The sequence below is a fragment of the Thamnophis sirtalis genome, unplaced genomic scaffold (assembly GCF_051295495.1).
Source record: "Thamnophis sirtalis isolate CommonGarterSnake01/CBP01778 unplaced genomic scaffold, rThaSir2_p1.2 scaffold_1, whole genome shotgun sequence".
Taxonomy (NCBI): domain Eukaryota; kingdom Metazoa; phylum Chordata; class Lepidosauria; order Squamata; family Natricidae; genus Thamnophis; species Thamnophis sirtalis.
This window is the reverse complement of record NW_028261381.1, coordinates 111,508,344-111,531,815: the sequence shown is the minus strand read 5'-3', so window position 1 is coordinate 111,531,815 and position 23,472 is coordinate 111,508,344. Positions and strand designations below refer to the sequence as shown.

At 35.8% G+C, this 23,472-nt stretch overlaps 1 protein-coding gene across 2 annotated transcripts; it reads right to left on the bottom strand.

The window, feature by feature from the left end:
* Positions 1-1,821: 1,821 nt before the first annotated feature.
* DNAL1 (dynein axonemal light chain 1) lies at positions 1,822-22,053 on the bottom strand. 2 transcript variants are annotated; one of them, XM_087722038.1, is made up of 9 exons: positions 21,701-22,053; positions 20,093-20,188; positions 17,902-17,940; positions 15,918-16,027; positions 14,846-14,901; positions 13,295-13,350; positions 11,586-11,712; positions 8,081-8,227; positions 1,822-7,366 (listed from the first exon to the last, which is right to left on the bottom strand). In XM_087722038.1, the coding sequence occupies exons 2-9, from the start codon at positions 20,093-20,095 to the stop codon at positions 7,320-7,322; spliced, it is 585 nt and encodes a 194-aa protein (XP_087578164.1). In that variant the 5' UTR covers positions 20,096-20,188; positions 21,701-22,053; the 3' UTR covers positions 1,822-7,319. The 2 variants fall into 2 exon arrangements, with proteins under 2 accessions (XP_087578164.1, XP_087578171.1); XM_087722045.1 differs by lacking the exon at positions 21,701-22,053 and adding an exon at positions 21,575-21,665.
* Between the last annotated feature and the right edge of the window lie 1,419 nt (positions 22,054-23,472).

Here is a 23,472-nt window from a genome sequence, read left to right as displayed (position 1 = left end):
AGATTTTATATCAACAGCTGAAGCTATAAAAATCCCCCACCTGCTTGTATTCAGATAAGTTTTTGCAAGACTGTATATATATGTATGTATGTAAAATAACAATGTGCTTTTAATATGCTTTGTTGAAAGAAAATCTAGTTGCATATTTACATTTCATGTTACTCTCCTGCAGTTCAAATTTAGTATGTTTTTAGTCTGTGTTTAATGCTGAAGTTTTCTTGATGTACAGTACAGAAACTGTCCTGTAATTATTGTATAAATGCTTTTGATATAGAGCTTTTATTTTAACAAATGAGCAGAAATTGCCTTTTGTGAATTTGCTGCACCTTTTAAAAAGACTGTTACATATTAAAATATTGTACATATGAAAGTATTATATACCTCTTGTGTATAAATGTGATAGATCAGACAATTTATTTTTGTGTGTTTTTTTTTACAAACTATTAATACACTAAAAGTCTTGCTGATGTGATTTAATGTACTTGTAACTTATTTACTTCTGGAGGTTCCATTATATCTTTTTAAACCTTTTTTAATTAAATAAGGTTTAAAAGCAGCTTTTGTAATAAGTTCTTTTTTTAATTTAATTTTTTGAAATAAGAGGGTGGTTTTTCTTTCTTTCTTGACTACCATGGTGCGTTTCTGCCTGGTGTAATTAAACAAGATGTGTGTGCTGCAAAAGTTGTGTGCTGTTTTTCTGCTAGCTAATCTTTGTATATGAGCCTGTGGATCCATTCTTCAGTGAACTAGCAAAGAATGGAAACGTTCCTGCATTGGATTGCCCACTGAATTAAAAAGTTGGACCCAGTGAAAAGTAAAACGTTTGGGTTTAGGGCCGTTAGGCCAATGCAGGATTTATTTTTTGCAGAGGCAGCTGTAAATACCCTTTGTGACATCACGTGCTTCTTGATCTCAGGCAAATTTTGCATTAATAATTGTCACTTGTGACTGGTGCAATTTATATAATTTGTGTTATTTGAATGGATGACACATCTGACATCATTCGGAAACCACCCCCACCCCCATTCCTGCCTGCAGTTATTTGAATACGTGTGTGATTCCTGGGGCCTTGAACAGGAGTTTGAAGCACTGTTACTGAGAGGCGCACTCAGTGTAGATCAGGAAAAATAAGGCAGTGGATTTAAATTGCAAAAAAGCAAATTTCAAGTAGACATCAGGATAATTCCCAACAGTTGAAACATGCTCATATTGTAATAGACAGCCTAGACCTTGTTGGCAGCTTTAAGATATGTGAATTTCTCTGGAATTCTCGCTGGCTAGGGAATTCTGGGAATTGAAGTTCACACATCTTAAAGTTGCTGAGGTTGAGAAACAGTGATATAGACAGTTGGTAGATTTTTCTTACTAGATGTATTTAAAGAGGCTGTCTAGCCACCAGCTGTGGATGCTGTAGTAGAATCCTGCACAGAATTTTGCTTTATCATTCTTTAGATCTAACTCAGAAGCATAGTTTCATTGTGTCACATTGTGGCTTTCCTAGTTGAACCTCACTAAAACCATTATGTTTAAGCAAAGCAAAGGTTTGTTTATAGATTAGCTTAGTATATACAGTAAATCCTTTCCCTTCTTAAGTCATGTATGGCTCTAATAATGCTTTAAGGGTCCCCCTATAGCAGGGGTGTCAAAGTCACATCACATGATGTATTGGGACTCCCCCCTTCGCTAAACTGGGTGTCGCCAGCATGTGACGCATTCTGCCTGCGGGCCGGGACTTTGACAGCCCTACCTAAGCAAAAGCTTATATTGCCATCTTGACTTGTAATTGGGCTGTAACTGAATAATTCACATACGACAGTAATGTCCTTTGTATAAAACATTTATTACTACTATGAGCAAGTTTCACAAAATGACTTAAAACAGATCTAAATAACTTTATAATAATGTCAGACAATATGATGATGCTACAAAATTATATTCTACTTTTAAAAAGGAGTTATCATGCTACAGTAATTGCTTGAAAATTGCTCTCCAACTTGGAGTTTGTTTAAGAAGCCTAAATTTCTACCCAAACTAGAGATTCACAAATGAGAGCTGCCTGCTTTAAATGTCCTTCGACATCTTTGCATAAATAATGTTGTGTCTGTTTGCAGCCAGAGAGACTGAAATGCAAGTTGACACCTCAATTTATTAGTATGCATTAAATTTATTAAAATGCCATTAAATAAGGTTAACATAAGCCACCCAATTTCCAGTGTGGACAGCAGGATTCAACACTGCTGTCATGTTTTTACATGGATATTTATTTCACCCATAATCCATATATTAGACTAAATAATTTCCAGGGAGGTGGCAAACCATAACAGCTCCTCAGAGCAATTACAAGAAAGTCCTTTTTATTTGTTGCTCTGCCAAGAAGCTTTCTCTGCATAACCCACATATCACAACACAGCCATTTGCATTACTTTCCATCAGCATCCAGTGCATAATTTTAAAGTGCATTTTTTTAAAAAAGAAACACTCCTCATTTTAGCAATTGGATTTCTGTTTTGCACTACAAACTAATCCATTTCAACAATGTCAGGAGTACATTATTTGGAACAATCTTACTGTAATGCCATATCAACCCAATGCTCACCTCATGCCCATTCCATCTTCTAACATTACTTGGTAGATAAAAATTTCATTATACCAATTGCTTTTTGCAACAAAAAATGTTGCTTTGTTATTAAAAAAGAAAGTCTTATATATGCAATTTGGAAAGGATACTCCAGGTCATGCTGAGCCATCTATCCATCATTTAGCGAAATAAAGATAACGTGCTATAGAAGCATCTTTCACGGCAAGATTTGGTGTAGCCTTCAAGAACAGCCTTCAAGAAGACTAAAATTGAAAGATGTGTGGCAAAGACTCTGCAGTCACTAACTCTATTTTTTACCTAGGCTCCTAGGAGCTCCTTTGAGTAACCTGCACCTTCTAGGTTGTGGAAGAAATGGTACTGAAATGGTTTGGTAGTAGATTTCATTGTAATTCATATCTTTAAAGATAAATCATTCCATTTCAAATTCCAACTCTTAAGCCTCACTTTCCTTCTGATAATATAGCTTCTGAAGGAAGCCATATTATCATTGATTAAAACTTTTATTATACTTGTACACATTATCATGGTGAAAGCCTTCTAATTATACAGTTCCTTGGAAATTTAGGTACTGTTAAAAGGTTTTCCCACAAGCATCACTGCTTTTTTTATTTATGAATCACATCTTATACTGCAGTCCAGTGCAGCACTGTACAATCTGTTGCACACTGAATATATATAAATGGAATATACATCTATTTCATCAAGCTCTTGCCAGCCGTACAATTTTGAAAATCCAAAAATATTCCCTTTGCTCCTCCTTTTCCCTACCGCAGCAAACCCATGAGTTTGTTTATGGGTCTGAAGACACCAGTGCAATTCAATGTTCTTAAAAAATATAAAATTGAGCTAACTTCTATACAAGCAAGCATTACAATTAGTACTGGCTGAATGAAACAGGAAATTGAGCTAATCACTAAAGCAACACTTGTCACAGGATCACATTTTTCTATCAGCATACCAAAAATAAACTTATAAATATATCTGAATTCTTTATTTAATATGAAAAGGCCTGTTAATTCTTTTAAAAAATTATGCCTGTTGATCATCCATGATCATTCTGCAAGAGACAGAACAGCTCAATTGTCAAACACCTCATTTTCCTCCATTTAAATTTTTATTTTGAGTTTTCTCTAAATGTTCTGGTAAATGATATTAGGATTATGTCAGCAATCCAACTGACACAAAGGGCACAAGAAGTATAGTTGGAAGCCAAGCAACAACAACAACAACAATAATAATGCTGGATAAAGTAAAGGATTTCCATCTAACTCCTAAAAGAGACACCAGTGCCGATAATAGCTTAGCAATAGGTTTCTTTAAGAAAGGCACTAATTCTTTACTAAGATACTATTTGCTAAAGAAAGATGTGCTGTCATATTACTATTACCCACTTCTAAAATTAGATATCCCATCACACTTCAAAAAAGTATTATAAAGTGGTTGTAAAAAAAAACCTATAACAATTTTGTTTCTCATGACATGAGAAAATTATAGATTAATTCCTAGTTACTGGCCTTGTTCATTTTAGATATTTCCTTGCCAGGAAATGTGTTTTATCTTACTTCCCGGATACAAATACACACAACTGACAGAATACGTGAGGGATCCCAAATGGCAAGAAGTAGGTGAAATGACAGAACTCTCTCTGAAGAACTTTTTTCAAGAGGGAAAAAAATAACTTAAAAGTATCGAGATTTCTATTATTAAGATTATGACATTACTTGCATGGGCAATATACTAACTATACCATCAGCATCAAAGAGAACGCTAAGCTGAATTCAAACCAAATTCCACAAAAATTGCTAGTGAAAACATTTTGCTGACTTTCCCCTTCAAACGCATTGACCATTTGAGGGACGCCAAGAACCACTTCAGCATCTAGAACTGCCTGCCTACCAGATCCCCTGTAGGTGACTGGACATTTGACTCATTAGCAAGAACCCTGACTTTATCTTAATTCCAAGCACTAAATGCTTCAAAAGCAAGTCCTTGCAGAGAACCAGCTTCTTAAACCCATACCATAATAACCAATCCACAGGCAACCCATGGCCTGTGGTTGTCATCCTTTCAGAGAAATTTCCTTACCAGATTTCTCAATGTCTTCAACAATGACAGAGCTTCTAATGCACTGCCTTCACTGGAAAAGCTGGGATACATTCAGAGATGTTTCTGCCTTAAAAACAGCCCATGTTGAACCTGTATAGCACAGTCAAACATCAAGACCAGAAATGTTTTACGACATTTTGTATTACGCCATAAGTTGCTTTAGGATAATGTTTGGGTCATAAAACGTTTTATAAAACGTGTCAAATATCCATTCCACAAGAGTTATGGGTCCCAGATTTTGGATGAATTTCTTAAGTTAGCCCACTTGAAGTACTTTTGAGTTTTGCTTTATGGTACTGTTTTTTCCCAGTTAAAGGTTACTCAGGCTGCAAAACTCTGGATGTCCAGTAGATGGCAGGAAAGAAATACCCAATACTGTGACTGCTTATTGTCATCCAGCAACTGTCCCAATGTTTGCAGCTCCAATTTTTGTACATAAGTCTTCATTAATTTACCAGTTTCTCCTGCCTCACAGGTACCAAGAGAAAAATCAATTGCTAAGATGCAAAGATGATGATGAACATAAATGACAATCATGACTGGTCTAGAAACACAATGCCTTATATAGACAGTGCCTTAATTTAAACTGTTAAAAGAAAAAGTTATACATCAAGAACCATCATCATGTATCTGTTCATAAGCTTCCTCAGCTGCGAGCAGTGTAATCCTATGCATGTTTACTCAGAAGTAACCTCCACTGCATCCAAACAGACATTGCCTTATTGCAATCTCTAAGGTCATCGTGAAATCTGGCCCTTTTTTATAGCTCTAAAGTTTCTTAAAGCTTGTCATGATTGCTGAAAATTGATAGCATCATTTCCCATTTGTTGAAATAAGAAAAGATGTCACCTGTACAGTAGCATAAGCCCTAAACCATCTGTTTATTCAGTTCATAGCTGCCTTTCAAATCTAGTACTCTACTCTGTAACCCTAAACATAATTCTGCTCACATGAGAAATATTCCATTCATTTTGCAGCCTCTTCCCCAGTATTCAGCTGGGCTCCTGGCCAACAAAAGATTACCTACACCTGGCCTAATGTGAAGACAACAAGAAAGATACTAATCAGAACATATGAGGAAAAACAATGCCAAGCACTAAACCTAACACATAAACACCTTTCTTAAAAATGATGCATCTACATGGATTGATTAACAGAAACAACTAAGATTAAATATAAATAGAATGAAAGTAAACTTCAAATTATCTGAAAGTTTTTTTAAAAAAAAAATCCAATCTGTGGATGTGCAAGAACAATTCCACTGAACCTCAGATGAAAGTTTGTGAAATATTTTAGAGGATTGCTCTTTGAAGTAACCAAGCCTAAAATAGTAAGGAACTCTCCTCTTGAAAAAAAACTGAGCCACAAAATTCTTTCAGAGTAATAACTGTCTTAATACCTCATAAACACATAGATTTGAGACAGAGTAGAACCACAGGGGTAATCAAATTAACCAACTGCTACATTTAAATGATTAGGATAAATCCAAAGGCTAAAGAATAAGTATTCCTGAGCAAAGGCTCAGCGTTTGTGTAAAATAGTGTTTATTCCCATATAACTATGCAGAGTGTTTCAGTGCCATCCCTTTTTTGAATGCCTGTCATCTGTTAACAGAGAAATGGATTGTCAGAGCCAATACTTTTAAGTAGAAAAAAAAATAGCAGAGAAAAACTGCCGCAAGCCTTATAAAATTAAATTTTACCTTCAGCAAAATAGTAACACCTTACTTTATTTTTCTCCTTTCCATCTTTAGGAATGACTAAAATATCCAGTCATGTCAGTGAAAAAAATTAGGGATGGAGAAGGCTTTCACAAAGTGAGAAGACTTATAAACTTCTTTACAAAAAAAATAAAAATAAACTGCATTGGAACACATGTCCTATATATCCTACAGCATTATTGCTTTTCTCTTCTTTCTTTCTTGTCATTTCTTCAGCTGTCATTTATCAGTTATTAAAATGTCTTCGTTTTGAATGACTTGTTATGTTTCAGCTTCTTTCGACAGATGCTTTCTCTTCTCAGATTACTCAGATTCCAAAATAATAAAGGACTTTAGCCATTCTGCAACATATAATCACTACAAAACCTTTTCTTAAGAGTTTCATGTTCCTTAAAACAAAGTAGGAAAATTCAGTCAGCATATTAAACCAAAGGAGGAGAGAAATATTTCACTTAGAACAAAGAAACTGCCTTCACTCTTTCATCTAATACTGGATATTAACTCAGGAGAAAAAACAAGAGACACTTGATAAATGTTAAAGCATACCATTATTTGAAGCCTTTCTTTAAAAGAAAGATATTTTTTAAAAAGCCATACCATATAGAACCCATCTGCCATTTCTCAAATGATTAGAGAAAACTATTTAACACGTGCTTTATAGAAATCTGCTCTTTTAAAAAAAAACCATACACTTGCAAAAAAAAACCCTCCAGGTATTAAATAAAAAGTAAACATTCATAATAAAAAAGTAAGAATTCTTTGGGTGAGAAGAACATGGAGATGAATCAGTTAAAATGTTGCCTAAATTTTCCTTTAAAGACATATTTATACAAAAGCATCACATCCTATATAGTGCTGGAGATACATCAATAATTTAATGTGAAAGAAAAGGTGCTAGTTTTCTCCTTCTTCCGCTTCTTCCTGTTTTATAACTGGGATACCTAAAATAAATAAATAAACACATAAATCACAACAATCATTATTGCATTTTCTTCCATTTTTTCCCTATCACTTCCAGTTCCTTGGCCCTATGCTGTTTGTGAAGATTCATAACAATATATCATTTTGGTAAAGATTGTTAACAAGAATTTAAAGGAATTCTTAGCTAGATTCTGATTTTCTCAAAATTATTACTGAAAAACTAAATTAAAAATTAGCATTAAAATAGTAAAACAAATGACTGCCCAACCTACTTCTTCAATGAATTTATTAATACATCCACCAATTCTCCCATGAAGTTATTTATATCAGCACACATGTTCAGATCAAGACTTAAAGGATACAAGGGGGGAATTATTCCAAAGCCTAAGAGAAAACCAGTTTTTTAACATCAGTGTCTATTGGGAGGTAGTCTTTATTTCCAACATGCTTAATTTAGCTTCTCTCTCTTCTAACACTGATGATATGTTTTTTATTTTGAAAACAAATATTTGGCAGAAATAAAAATCTACAGATTTTCATTTATCTCTACTATAGGTCTTCGCTGAATAATTTGGTTGAAACCAAAAGGGGCAGTAAAAATGTTTATCATAATTTGACTTTTCAAAATACTCAAAATGAACCCTCACAACTGAACTGATCTTTCCGGAGCTTAACTTTTCGTATGAACTTTTGGCTCCGTTATTAATGCTATGTTATTCTTCCTCAGTTCTCACCATCGAGTTTCTTCAGTTTGGGCACTCGCTTGGTTGCCTCCTCAACCCAGGCACTCTGTGAATCAGCAGAGTATTTCTCTTCCAGTGGATTGCCTACAAACACCAGGTCCTCCAGTAACGGCAACTCTGCCAACCTCACAAACTCTGCTGCATCCATAGAGAGACATAATCAGGAAAAAAAATATTAGGAAAGGGAAAAAAATCCCTACTTCAAAACCAAAAGGCATGGGAGCCTGCAGGGAGAGGGAATCATCACATCATCATTGGAATTACAGAGCTTATTTTATCTGCATGATAATATCTTGATGTCTGGCTTAACATGGCTTATACCAAATGCCCATGTCAGAAGGGCAGGGAGATGTTAAAGAGAATAATTCACTTATTGTGCAATATTTCACTACCTCGGATATGAACTTTCCAGGTTTCTAGTTGTGGTTCTCAAACAACTGTGCCATTCAATCGAATACAGAAATTATTTTTTTTATAAAATTAAGATGTGTGTTCATCAATGAGGTAGATAAGGTGCTAATAAGCAATGTTGTACTTCAGTAAAGATCTCTCCTGGCTCCTCACATATCACCTGTTAACAACTTCTTAAAGCAGCTGTGACTTTCCTCAAGATTACCTGGCTACTCTCTACAACTGGAAAAGACATGTTTGGGGTTTGCTGCTGTTGACAGATACCACTTGCACATCTATGGTCGCTCTAACACACACACACACACACACACACACACACACACACACACACACACACACACACGTTTCAAAGCAAGTATGGAAATGCAAACAGTACTCTTAAAATTCAAAGCAGTGTAAAAGTTACTATCTGCCCATGAAAGTGTTTGTTCACCTCAGCAAAATTGCAGTTCCCAGGTAAATGATCAGAGGTTGCTAGATCAGCTGTGTTTATATAACACAAATATGTCTCATTATCTAGAATATGGTGTTCCAGATTCAGTCCTGCTAACGTAAATAATGTGGTATTTCTTTTCCAATAATTATCAGGTGAAATGGCATATGTGGAGCTGGCTTTGAAGATTATAGAACACACAACTTTCACTTAACAACAAATGGAAGTCCACAGCTGCACTTAAATGTTAATAGATATGTGTATGGCACACATTGTGCTGCTGATACAATTTAATCTTTTTACTCTAAAGTTTATTTATTAAGTAATTTATTAAACAAATTTATATAAGCAGTCCTTCTCATGAGAAATGACTCTGGGTAGTGTACAATAATCAATAGTCAAGTTTACGTTATAAGATAACTGCAACACACAATGAGCCAGTTTAGTGTAGTAGCCAAAAACACCAAGGGAGAAACTGGGAGACTGAGTTCCTACCTTAGGCACAAAACCAGCTGGGTGACCCTCAGGCCTGTTGCTCTGGTTCAGACCTAAGAAGAAGGGAAGGGCAAAGCACTTCTAAAAATGCTACCAAGAAAATTGCAGGGCCTAGTCCAGGCAGTTGCCAGCAGTCAAGACTGATTCAAAGGCACAAGCAAAACAGACTATAAAAATAGTGGGTGAATCCATTTTCTGGATAGACAGGTTTCTCTAAATATTAGTTGGGACGAATGAATAAGTTTTTAAAACTTCTGTAAAACTTGAAGCCATTTTATTGACCTCAGAGAATTTCAAATTGTACTTGGACTGCCAGGGATTGATATTGTTGTGTGTGTATATATATATATAGTTACTCTTAAACACAACCACAATCACTCCATGCACAACGCAGAAACGTATGACTAGTTTTTTTTTCTTTTTCTTCCTTTTTCTTTTTTCTTTTCCCCTAATTACTTGCATTGGAATTATTCCTTATACTATTTATGTTGTTTGTATTTGTTGTCATGGATTGCACCAGTGAGTCTAAAACCAATTTCGTTGTATTTATTTTGTACAATGACAATAAAGGCTATACTATATGTTTCTGCACCTGAAGTTTTGAATTTTTTACAGATTTTGGAAGACTCCATTGAGGCGTCTAACAACATACTTTTGTAAAAAGTTGAAGAAATTTGATGAAAATTATATTGAAACACTATGAAATAATGAATTGCCTGTTTTTGAAAATCAAAAAAATAGTCTCTATTTAAGGATTAACAAAAAAAAAATCAGCCTATACTGAGTACATCAGAGACTGCCTGAAGCAGGTTGGCTGCAATGGCTTCCTTGTTAGAGATGCAATTCAGAAACTAGAATATTCGAAGGCATTGTTCAACTAGGTTTGTCCTATTATTTCCACACTTCTGGCTAACATCCAAGCCAGTTAGCAATTTTAGCCCAACCTTTATGTGACAAATTCTTCTTGGCTATATTCCCAGTATGTTAAATTAATTAAGATATTAAAAATTATGGAATTTTCACAAGTGGGACAAGGAGAAAAATTATTATAGGGTACTGAAAAAATAAGTATGAACTTAGTACACATTGTTGATCAACACCCCCCCCCCCCCACTCCTCTGGTGTACCTTTGAGTCAGTGTTAATTCCTGGCAACTGTCTGGACTAATCCCTAGTGTTTTCTTGTCAAGGTTTTTGAACTGGTTTGCTCTTGCCTTCTTCCTAGAGCTGAGATTGTGTAACCAGCCCAAAGTCACCTGCCTGGATTCATGCCTAAGGTAGAAGTAGAACTCACAGTCTCCTGGTTTAAAGTCTAGTGCCTTAACCATTATGCCAAACCTGCTCTCCAACTTCAAATTAGTCTCATTTGAATAAAGGAACAAGGTAAAGGATTGCCAAGCAATTTGATCATTTTTTTAAAGGTTTCGGTTTATAAATCTCATTATTTTCCTTCACATTAATATTATATTATATAGTTAGCTGAGTTGTATGTATATAATTTTCTGTTAATTTATTTTATATAGTGACATTGAAAAAATAAAATCTATTTTATTTAGCTATGTTATTAATTGGAACTAGAAAACACACAATGCCAGGTTATAAATAGGTCATCGTCGTCGTCGTCATCATCATCATCATCATCATCATCATCATTTAAGCCATTGTCTGTTCACTGCAGGATGAAGGCCTCTTCCACATGTTTCCAACCTATATGGCTCTGAGCTTTCTTTTGCCAATTGACCCCCAAATACTTGCTGATGTCATAAATCAATCTTGTTTTAGGTATATTTATATATTTAGCTATATTTATAAATAGGTATACTATATTTTCTAAGCATGGAATACATAAGCACAAGCAAATAGCTATCTAGGTAAGCATAAAAATTCATTAATAACAAAGCATATATGAAATATAAATATCCATGAATACTGAGCAAATGACAGCAAATAATTTCTATATATCCTCCTTTGGTTTGGCCCATTATTGCACTTAATTTTATTGCATATTATCTGTGGATTATGACCTTTCAAATTGAAAATATGGTTGTTGTGCAGAAGTGGAATTGTAAAAATCCTTGCATCAGAACATAGATTATTAAATATAACCCTAGTAAAATGATCAATATGTTTCAAAGTAGAAATGATGACATTGCTTTACCCCAATCTTTCACCAGATTATTGGACATGTAGAGAATTCTCAGTTTCTTCATCACATGGAGACCTTTCAACTTCTCAATCAAGTTGTATGAGATCCACAACTCCTCTAATGTATCCCCAACTGCTTCCTGAAAAACAATAATGTTCTGAGGAAAATGTTCTATTACCGTCAGAAGCTTTTAAGTTTAAAAAAGCAAAAAAAAAAAAAAAGGTACAATCTTTTGCTTCCATAGTACCAGACCATAAATTAAGGTAAATCTAAAATACAAAATGATGGAGTAGAGTTGAAAGAAAAATCAAATCCTCAGTCTATATATTCTCAATATGGGATGGAGATCGTAAGAGGGATCCATAGATTTCAAAGCCTTTTGGATTACACTAGTCAGGCAAGAGTCATATCAGGCAGCTTCATTGGGATTTTAGCCTATTCTAGACTGGCATATTTGAGAGTTCTGATCTAGTAAGATATTCATTTGTTGCAAGAAATAACATAATTTTTATGAGACAGAAGATATTCTAAACTAGAATTCATCAGAGTGATAGACTGGCAAGAACAATAAACAATCCAGATACATAATTGTTCTGACACCCACCCACCCCGGCCTGTGAGTAATGCAGACACAGGCTATTTGCCACTCTTTAATCACAGGAATTACAACTCCATTGGCTGAAAGCCCAAACAACACTCTCATGCAAGAAGGGTTGGCAGCAACCCAAACCAAACAGAACGGAAATACGAAACAGGCCAGACAAGAGTTCCTCAAGACTGTTATGAACGGTTGTGTCCTGCAAAAGGACCCCTCCCAAATTCTCACTTATATACGCTCTTGGGAGGGGCCAAGTCACAACCACCTGGGCTTGATTATCTCTTATGAGTCTGCCTCCGCAGCTGCTGCTTCCGTTTCTCCGCCCTTCTCTGTCTGGCGTCAGGGACAAACTGCCTTTGATCTTCCCCACTGCTCCATGTCTCAAGTGCCTCCTGGTGGCCAACCAGCCTCTGGTCCCTGCTCTGAGTCTGAACCCTGCCCAGGGTCCTCCACATCTTCCATAGCAGACTCATAGGGTTCCTTGCTATCCATCAGCAGCTCAAATGGATCCTGCTGGGCCACAACACATAATGGTGCTTCAGAGAAGTTGTACTTTCCTAAAAATCAGTTCCTAGTGTAAGTGCCCTTGATTTCATTATTTTGGTTCAGGCATACATATTTTTCATGCACCATTTAACAATTTAGCAGATATACTAACTGTAACCTTGCCTTGACAGATTGCTGCTGCTGCTGCTTCTGGCAACATGTAGTTGAATTATTGCAATGCAAGGAATAAAGTATGAAATTTCCCATATGGCAGCAGTTAAATGGAACTAGCTGATCAAATGATTATGTAAACTGTTTCTTATCTTCATTAACTGCCAGTTGTAACTGGATCTTAAGATATAGTTTGAAACCCTTCTCATGCACTTCCATTAAGTGAATATGGCTACTTAGTGAGGTGTTATCACAGTGACCAGCTGTGAAAAACCTCATATATCCTTTTTACATGAGGTAGAGATCTTATAATTCTTTAAGAATCTATGGTTCTTCAAGATTTTTTTAAACTTACACAGTATTGTTGGTTTTATTCAATATTTGTCCCAATCAACTGATATTCATTACATGCACTGATGTTCTTATTGTTATTATGAGAAACAACTATCTCATCAAGGTTACTTACCAGCCCATTCAGATTTTTTATGTTGTTCCTTCCCAGTGACAATATCCTCAAGTTTTCTGTAACAGAAACACACTTATTTTTCTACATTATTAGTTAAGAAACACTATAACCAGTCAGAAGTTTTGAGAATTGGGCAATATATACTTTTTAAAAATAAATAAAAGCCCAGCACATACCACCTAAGAATAATGCATATCAGTCCAGCGGGGCAAAGAATGTGTGTATTGATTCCTGTTAACTACTATCCCCGCAGTTTTCTTGGCAAGATTTTCAGAAGGCGTTTGCCATTGCCTCCATCCTACGGCTGAGAAAAAAATAACTGGTCCAAAGTCACCCAGATGTCTTTATGTGTAAGGTGGGACTAGAACTTGCAATCTCTCAGTTTCTAGACTGCTGTCTTACCCACTACACCTAACTTTAAAAGGAAAAAGGATTTGAATAAAAAAACAGAATAGAAATAGATATTCAGTACTGAACATTTAGAAATGTCTTGTGGTTGCTTTAACCACATTATTAGGTAACTGATTCAATGAAAACCAAGATTTTCAGGCTACTTTAACAATATTTACTAAAAGGATTAAGGGGACAGGTTACAGAAATTTATAGTACTTAAACTTCAGAGCCCAATTATCTTATATTTCATTAAGAGAGTGTCTTTTTCACTTTCGTGTTAATGGCTTCACTGTGAACTAGGGAAAGGCTGTTCCTTTTTGTAAATAATAGAGGAATTAGCAGGTAGTTGAGTTTTCTGAAACAACTCTTGAATCTTTCTCATGATCTGAACAGATTATTATTCAGAGAGCCATAAACTCAACTCATGTAATGAGCCAAAATAATCAACTTTCTCATTAGCACATTGAATTGTGCATTTGTGGATTCATGACATGGCTAGAGGTTACAGGTGACAAGCTTCCCAAGAGGTTAAAACAATTGAAGGGAATATTTCTAAAAAACAATCCATTCATTTTAAGTGGAAAAAAATTATATTAAATATCTTGAAAAATACTCAAACTTTTTTTCAACAATGCTTCAAGCCTACCATTTCAAATGATGCAAAATATTATCAATGCAAAAGGCTATACTCTAATCAGTACTCAAATAACCCAATCAACATAATATTCTACTGCTTATATTGTTTTCAAATAAAGCTTGATTTTATAATTAATTTTGTATTTTGCTGCATAGAACGACAGATTAATAATAGTTATAACAATCAGCCTGAATCAATCCATGGGAGAAAAATCTGTTCATTGAGGATTATGGGAACAGTATTTTTTAAAATTTATTTATCCAATTTATATCCCAACTTTCTATTCAACTGAGTATTTAAGTGAGCTATAAACATTAAGGTCTCTGCTTACATAGTATATTAGAAAGGAGACATTCCTATTTTTGCAGTATGAAATACATACAATCATTATTTTCTATAAATAGAATAAGGAACTAAACTGATAAAGTGGCAGAAGCAAGCATGATATATATAAGCTCCATTTCTAGAATAGTGGTTTACAGAAGTTTGAGAAAGGATGCAATATGTTCATTATTACTTACTTAGCCCATTTAAGTTGGCAATTTTTTCAATGCAGTTTGTAGATAAAGAGAGTTTTCTTGAAACAAAGAAAAAAGAGGATTTTATATTAATTGTAATTCTGCAAACATTGAAGATTTGTAAACACTTTGTGCTAATTATTATTTGGAGGGGATAGGAACTGAAGAGGCACTGTGGCACTGATTCTGAAAGCTAATTGCTCAAGATAGACTAAAGGACAAATAGCTCAAAATTTCTATATTTCAAAACTGAAAACTGCTCAGTTTTTAATATGATTAGTTCAAATCATGATGTCATATTATATCAATTAAGGCTTGTGAACATTATAAAGTTGTTCAAGACCAAGAGAGTATAATGTTCAGAAAAGTGTTGAATGTTGAAATTGAAAAATTGGAGGGGGTGACAGGGGATGTTAGTCATCATGTGGCAAAATATAACTGTGGAAACCTCTCCACTGTAAGGGAGGGAAGGGAATCAACTATTTCTCATAGCAATCTCTCCTGTATCAGACTAGTTCCTCCCCTGTTGAAGAATGAAGAAATTGGAGAGAAAAGAATTCCAGAGAGTAAGAAGGGTCACAGTGGGGAATTCTCTAGGTGTTCTGTATACTGCAGTTGCCGACATCAGTGCATTACATTTATTTGCTGCCTGAAGTAACCTCATGACAAGGTAGGTGGTAAATAAATTTAACAAATAAAATAATAACTGCTTTCAATGTATACTTCCCATTGTGTGCTTGCTTATTCTCTTGTAATCCTTTCTTCTCCAATTAATGCAAATACAAACATTAATTCCCTTTTGTTAATTATTCCAGTTGGAGCTAACATTCCAAAGGGCAAAGGAATAGTTAAGCGGCAAGCAAAACTGAAGGTGTAACACTTTTAGTCTTGCAGTTTCAAGCTGAACACGGAGCATTGCACAGTGAGCTGGAAAAGCAAAGCACAGTCCCCACATAGTGACTGATAGAGTTGCTTAATGATGGGAGTTGCAGGTTTCAATTGTCAATAAGGGCAACCTGTACTGCTGAAAGCAGGAACAATCCAGGATACATTTATTTTAGTATTCAGGACCTACTCGCAGCTAACAAGAGTGGAAAGAGAAGCATCCATCTTTTCTATAGGGGGAACCTGAGCATAGAGTTTCACTTCCTTGGCCTCCGATGGCTTCTGAGTAGTTTTTTCTTCCTGGAGTAAAAAAGAATGACAAACAACAGCTTCCTCAAAATTTAAAGAATATTCATTCTAATCTACTCAGAGAAAAAGAAATGAACTTCTTTTAAAAAGATATGCTACCACACTTCTCAATCAAAGCACCGAGTATGATTCTTAGGTTCCCCCCCCCCCTAGGCTGGACTGAACTTTGGTATGGAATGGTAACTGTGGAGTAGCTCAGGCCAGCATTAAATTGCTGTTAGTAAAAGATTTAAGGGAGAAGGACTAGAACTTGCAACTAGACTGATTTCAATACTAGCACTGCTACTACTGAAGCTAGTGAGCACATGTCTACTTCTGAGGCAGCCTCTACACAACCCCATCCCCTTTTAGATCAAGTGTGTTCCTTTTGAGTTTTGGCATCTGTTTCAAAGCAACATAAGGAGAAAAAGGATTCTCCTTACCCCCCTTTCACATTTTTTCCCCATCACACATAAAAAATCTCTATATGTGTTTATGGAATTAATTCTTCCAATCAGAAATTACCTGCACAGAGATAGTGATGCCCCAGCTATGCTGCTTCTTAGAAGCAATCTCAAACTTTATAAAGACTTTTTTTCTTTTTTAAACCTTGAAAACCTCCCCTCTACTTGCCTCAATTTTCATCCATTTAATCTCCTCTATAAAAATGACTCTCCTAAACAACTACGGGAAAAGAGCAAGAGCTTTTAGAAGGAGGATAACAGTCAGAGAGAGGGACAAATAAGGCTTCACTACTCAAGGTATAGGGAGGGTGACAGCAGTAAGGAAATTGGTTACTAATGGTATGACAGCTCTTCCTATGGAATTGTGTGCTATTACGTATTAAAAGGCTGAAGCTGAATTTACAGCTCAAAATAGGAATAAAACTCTTTCCTCACACAAGCTGAATAGTGGACTGAATCTGTACCCACTTAATCCACTTCCACCTAGGGATTGAGAATAAAAAGGAAAAAGGTGGTTGTGAAGGTGATAGAAAGTAATGGAGTAATGGATCCAGTGAGCATACGGGATCCCAGGGCAGGCTAGCATGACAGTCTTCAAACCTGAACTTGAAGAGTCAGGCTATTATTGTCCACACCATTATAAACCACAGATAAATATGGAAAAAGTCACCAATTGTTTTTTAAGCTTTGGAATGCTGTAGCACCTGACCTGACCAGAACATTGGAGTTTTGTCCTGAACAGAATATACAACATCAAATTGTTTTAAGTTTTCATCTGCTCATATGCCACCAATATGGAATATTTCAATAGATTTGTTGCGGGGGTTGGGGGGGGAAGCTGTTTTATTCTTAGCTGAATACAAAACACAAATTCTCATTTTATATACTCCCATTTTTGAACATTTTGTCTGAGTAATTAACTAAATCACATTTACTTAGATTGCTCTATACAACTTCACAAAGGTTCTCTGTGCCTTATTCTGAGATATGCAGCCCAATAATCAAACCACTTTATATTTACTGCTTCTCTTCCCAGTTTCTTAATAAAGCCTTCCCAAACATGTCTACCATTAGCTGTTTATCCACTATATTTGTTCCCTTTGCTATGTATTAACAAGTATTGTTTTCTATGACTTCTTGACATGGCTTTTAATATATATTCCTCATACAATGATTATGGAATGTCTACAAGAGGCATTTTCAGCTCATAGTCAGTATTATAAAAATATTAATTAATTTTCACAGAAGTACATTTGCAGTTCAAATACTAAACAAGCTAAAAAGTTTGACTTCATAGCTTTTCTGGGTTCCTTGCAAACAACTGTTTTGCATCTACTAAAAATAAAAATGCACAATGAAAACCACTTTTCTTGATAAAGAAAATCCATATAATTAAGAACACACAATTTATTTCCTACTTACCCATTTGGCTAGAGCTTCCTTGATAGTTGTTGCTTTTGCCTAACAAAAAAAATATCCAACATATAAATAAAATATAATGGATTTATAGAACAGTCTTAGATAATTTCATAGCTTTATCATTGTTTCTTTGCCTGTTAAGATTTATATCCTGCTTTTCTTCAGGAGCTCACGAAGTCATACAAAACATTCCCTACTCCATTTCCCCCCTCCCCCCACAAAACAACGCTATGAATGAACTAAGTTGGGCTAAAAGTGACTGGCTCAAAGTCAGCCAATGAGCTCTGTGACAGAGGGTGGACCTGAACCTTGGTCTCTTCAGTCTCGGTCCAATGCCTTCACTAGTATATCACACTGACGTTAATTAATTAAATTGCCTTAATCAAGGAGGGAATCAGTTTAATGAGTATTTATAATTTTATTCTTGTCCCAGGTTAAAAGCCCTATGAGCTTCATCCATACAAGTCTGAAATCAATGGAAATTTTTTAAAAGAAGAAGAACCTGTTCATTTTAGCTTATGTGAGGTATGGAGATCAGAACTGGTAGATGATTTTCTACTTTACTCTCCAACCTCATACCATCTAACGAATATGGGGCCTTTTTGAGCTATTGTTGCTCTTTTCAAACAATTCAAGAGAGGCACGTATAGAAAAGAGCAGGGCCTGAGGAAAAGTGGGTAGAGATTGGGAAGAACTGAACTAGTAATTGCTGTTGGTATTATAGTGATATACTTCTTGATTCTACTCTGATTAACAATTTCACTCAGCCTCACATCACTTATTTTTATTGTTTGTATGAATGCACCTATTAAAATAAAATCTGTCAAAGGCTAATGTTATTCACTTAACAAACTCAGCTGTTGCTTCTTAACACCCCCCCCCCCCCCCCGCCAAGCTTCTTGGCAGGAAAAACTGCCTGTGAACTTTTGCTATAATAGACAGCACCATGGGCTATAATCAAAAAGGCCACTGCTGGAGGTCCATGTGATACAAGAAAAAGCAGCTGCAGTAAACTATAAGCTAATGGGTATTGGCAGAACATCCATGACACACACAAAAAATCATAACATACAAAGAAGCCGTTAAGTATGATACCTCACCTTGGGAATCTAAATGAATATACATCTACAACAGAAGGCTCTCTAATTTTTTTTTTAACATAATCAAGAAGAGGAAGCTGATTACTGCTTTGGTAATTGAGTACCTTGGTAATTGAGATATTTGAAATTTTATTATAGCCCCTTTCACTCTTCTTTTTTCAAGGTTAAAGGAACGCAGCTCCTTTAATCTCTCTTCGTGGGATTTAGTTTCTCATTCTGCGATAATCTCTGTTGCCCTTCTGTTAATATTCCAGGTCTCTGCAACCTTTTAACTATGGTGCTCAGTATAGGTACATTCCATAATGTTGCTGCATCTATTAAGCCATGTCTGTATTAAGAGCTCAAACTCCCTGAGTTTCTCACTCCCTGAGCAGTTCTGTAGAAATAATGGAAAATATGAATTATATGATTCAATGTGTTTTCTGATTTTTCATTAGGTGGTATCAGAAGACCTATTAGAGCAACAGTTTAGCAATTTGGTTTCTTTCTACACTTCTACTTCTGTGAAAGGGGAAAAAATGGCATAATTCTGCATAAAAGCTGTGGTAGAACAATATATATATATATACTTCATTTGTGAAGAGTTTATAAGTAGCTATGCAAAAAGTAAAAGGAATAGAAGTCAGAAGATATAAATGATTTGCAATACAAAACATTTTAGCAACTTTATATCCTGTTAAAGATACTTTTCTCTACTCAGGCTAGACTGCCAATTCTTAAGAGCTAATGAAACAACTTCATTTTATGTAGTGTCACTCATTTATAACAGATAATCTGTGCTTTAAAAAAGCTTACTGAGGTTTTTTTTTAAAGCTTAAGATGGAAGGGCTTCTCTAGCTCAGTCTAGTTTTACATGTAGCTTTAAGTATTATACTCTTGCAATCAAAACCTATGTTAATCACTCTTAAGAAGAAATAGTAATGTATATATGAAAAGAATATCTGGTCAAAATATGTATGAAATATTGAATACACCCTAATCATAAAAACACTATCTAAATTTATCATGTAGATACATATTAAGTATGGTTTGGAAAATTTCAGGCAAACTCTTTAATGCAAATTCTCTGTCATGATTTTCAAGTATTTATTTACCATTCTATTGAAGGTGACTTCCGATATTCAGACAATTCTTAGATTATGATTAATTTGCATTAATTATGCAGATCACTCTTCAAATGAGCATCCCGCCTGTGGGAATAAATTAAGATTATATCAGGCTTCGACCATTACCTCCACAGTAAAGACAAAAGTAAAAAAACAACTGTTGTTTTGTAAGATTCTTGAAACTCTTTTCTATCTTTTCAATCGAACTCAAAAATTAATTATCCACTACTTTGTGCAAAAGATGAACATTTCCAAGTAAAGAATTCTGAGCCCAGAATTTTTTTCAAACAGAAATGAAATGCAAAGCCCTTTCACATAGCAATTTATTCCTAATGCTCAAAATCCCTTCTTTATAGCTATATTATGAGGAGGAATTTTTGCTTAACAAGCAATAGGTCAAAATCCTTGCTGCAGATGTCTGTGGGTAAATCAAAGGTGCCTTCTGCCTATCACTGTCCTATTACACTTATTGTAACATATTAGTTGGGATTCCATAAAAGCACGCCTTATTTGGATTTTTGTTCTAGAATTCCTAGAGTCAGCAGACCACTTGAATAGTGGAGAAAGTGGTGCAGAAAACTGCAATGGGAGATTTAAATCAGCAAATCTCCCACTTTCCATCAGCAGTGGGTTCTAAGGGGAATTTGTTGTTGCTGATGGAACAACTGCACAACTCTTGAGGTACCTGGCCTTTTAAAAAAAAATTAATTTCCCTTTTAAAAAGGTACAGTTCCCTTCTGTTTGTTTGCAGTTTTCAGTTCTCACAAGGTTGTGGTGTTGTTTTTTGCTCTTTGAGGGCTATCTGAGGAAGTTGGGTATCTGATCTAATCAAGCATTAGGCCCCAATGTATATTTAGGAGTCTCTAACACACCGCCTGCCTCTCTTTATAATCCCCCACACAATTCTCCAAAGGAAATAATTATACCTGTTAAGATGTAAAGGGGGAAGATTGTACGGACAAAGAGAGATGTTTGAGACTTCAACTCACATGACTGATGGTGGTCATTTGTTTTTCTACTGTACCCTTGTGTGGGACTGTATCCCTGCTGGGACTTCTTCCCTCTAAAACGTTGAAAAACACTCACACTCTCCAGTGGGTCCAGTACCTCCCACTCCACAAGCTGGTTTCTCATAGGGCTCTTTGGGCTCTCATTTCCCTCCTCTCTCCAGCAATGTCCGAAACCTGTTGCTCCAGCCACTGACACACACACACACACACCTTCCTTCCTTCCTTCTTTATCCCTTCCTTCTTTCTTCCTTCCTTTCTTCCTTCCTTTCTTTTTTCCTTCTTTATTCCTTCCTTCCTTCCTTCCTTCCTTCCTTCCTTTCTTTTTTCCTTCTTTATTCCTTCCTTCCTTCCTCCAAAGCTCCCCTTCTCTTGCCAGAATATTCCCGTTACTGTTGTTCCCTTCTCTCCATCAGCCGTCAACACTATCTAAAAAACTGTTGCCACTATTACCAGTACTTACCGCCAGCCAGCCAAGCAACGAGGGACCCCCAGCTCCCCTTCCCAAAGAAGAAATCCCTCCCTCCGCCTCATCTTCTCCCGGGCGTCTCTTCCCCCTCCCCTCCCGGTACCCCTCGAAGGAACTCACCATTGTTAGGATTCCAGTTGCTACCGTCTCCAGCCCTGGTTGCTATGGCAAGCGAAACCCGCGCGCATGCTCACCTGAAAGCTGGAGGAGGAGGAGGGGAGCAGACACGTGAGCAAAAAGCAAAGTCAACAACAGGATCATAGAGATCCCTCTGAAAACAGAGGGACTTTTTATTCAGGCTGTCTCCCCCTGGAGGCGGAGGGAGGAAAGGTCCTATAGCTAAAGGCGCGTTTTGGTTTTTTCAGCGGGAGGAGGAAGGGACGCTGTACGTCCTACACAAGCGGAATTTCGAGGCGTTGAACCGCCCTGGCTGTAGCAGTTCGGTTTAGCTTTTTATTTTTTTATTTTAAATGAGACGTATTGCATGAGGGTATCTGTGCGCGTGCGTGGGTTGGTGGGTGGCAGCCCTAAATAAGCCATTGCAGAATGTGACTTGTTATCAAGGGAAGAAAGGACAAAAAGGACACCAAAACATGTCATGATTGGGATTTAAACATCCGGAGTTCTCTGATGCCACAATCGTCTAGATTTGTATAGTGCAGATATCTGTTTATGGAGGAGTGAAATTCAGTGCCTTTTAACGATCCGATGCTGCCACATACCGGTATTTCTCCAAAAGTAAAAGCAAAGACCTTTTTTTTTTCAACGATCAAGCCTTTGAATATAAATAGTGCTTCACTTGATTTGCAAAAATGCTGAAGAAATATTTGCTGACTAAAAATACATTCCAGAGCAGAAATTATATTGGACTGTTCCAGCTGCAAGGAAAAACAGTACTCTACTGTATTGGCATATTAACACATTTATGACAAAACTTTTCCAAACCACTTTCCAATTACCAGATGTATTAATCAGAACCAGATACATCATATACATTAAAGAACATTGAAGGCCCTTAAACAGGTCTTTCAGGAGGTCCTAGGCCACAGAGATTTATCATCCTGTTAACTGATATTGGGATTTTTTAGTTATTGCTTTTTCATACAGTAAGAAATACTTGTAATACTTTTTTCTACTTTTTTCATTAATTTAATATGCAGTGCAGCACATAGTTGACTGAGGTAGCTTTTAAATTGAACAAATAAATACTACTGAATTACATCAGTTTTGTTCAATTTCCAGAGCCCTAAACTGGAATAAAATATTGTGTCTTCTTGTTTTAACTACCAATACCAATTTCTTTGCCATCATTAAGTACCATGTGAATGGTTTTATTTTCTGAGCTTGGGTATGAGTTGGGGATAAGACATATTGTTACATATAATTTGTTCCTGGTGACACTGTTATTGTACCCACTTCAATTTGGAAGAATTGCTGGTTTAATTTTAGATGATGTGTTTTTCCCCAGTAGAAAAACAAATATGTTTGTGCATCACGTTATTGAATTTAGGTGTAATTTTACAAAGTACTAGACAAGCTGTGAACCATCAGATCATTGTTTCAGTGGTATTTCCTTACCAGATACCTTCAACAATGGCAGAGTTTCTAATGTATTGCCTTCACTGGGAAAATTCTTTAAAATTCAGGGAGATATTCAGAGATGCATCTTCCTTGAAAGTAGCTCATGTTGAACTAAATAGCACAGTCAAACATCAGGATTTGACCACTTGAAATGTTTTGTAATATATTGCATTAAGACATAAAATATTTTATAGAATTTGTCAAATTTTGGATGCATTCTGTAAGTTAGCTAATTTGAGGTTCAAAATGTTAGTTTAAAAATGGTTGCCCTACAATGCAGTTTCAGCCAGGTAATGGATACACACAAACAA

What these genes read in the sequence shown, in the direction of transcription:
- DNAL1 (XM_087722038.1), bottom strand. An exon ending in AGGAAGCTCTAGCCAAATGG is followed by an intron (nt 16,028 to 17,901) that starts GTAAGTAGGAAA and finishes TTTTTACTCCAG; the next exon opens with GAAGAAAAAACTACTCAGAA. An exon ending in TCCACTCTTGTTAGCTGCGA is followed by an intron (nt 14,902 to 15,917) that starts GTAGGTCCTGAA and finishes CTTTGTTTCAAG; the next exon opens with AAAACTCTCTTTATCTACAA.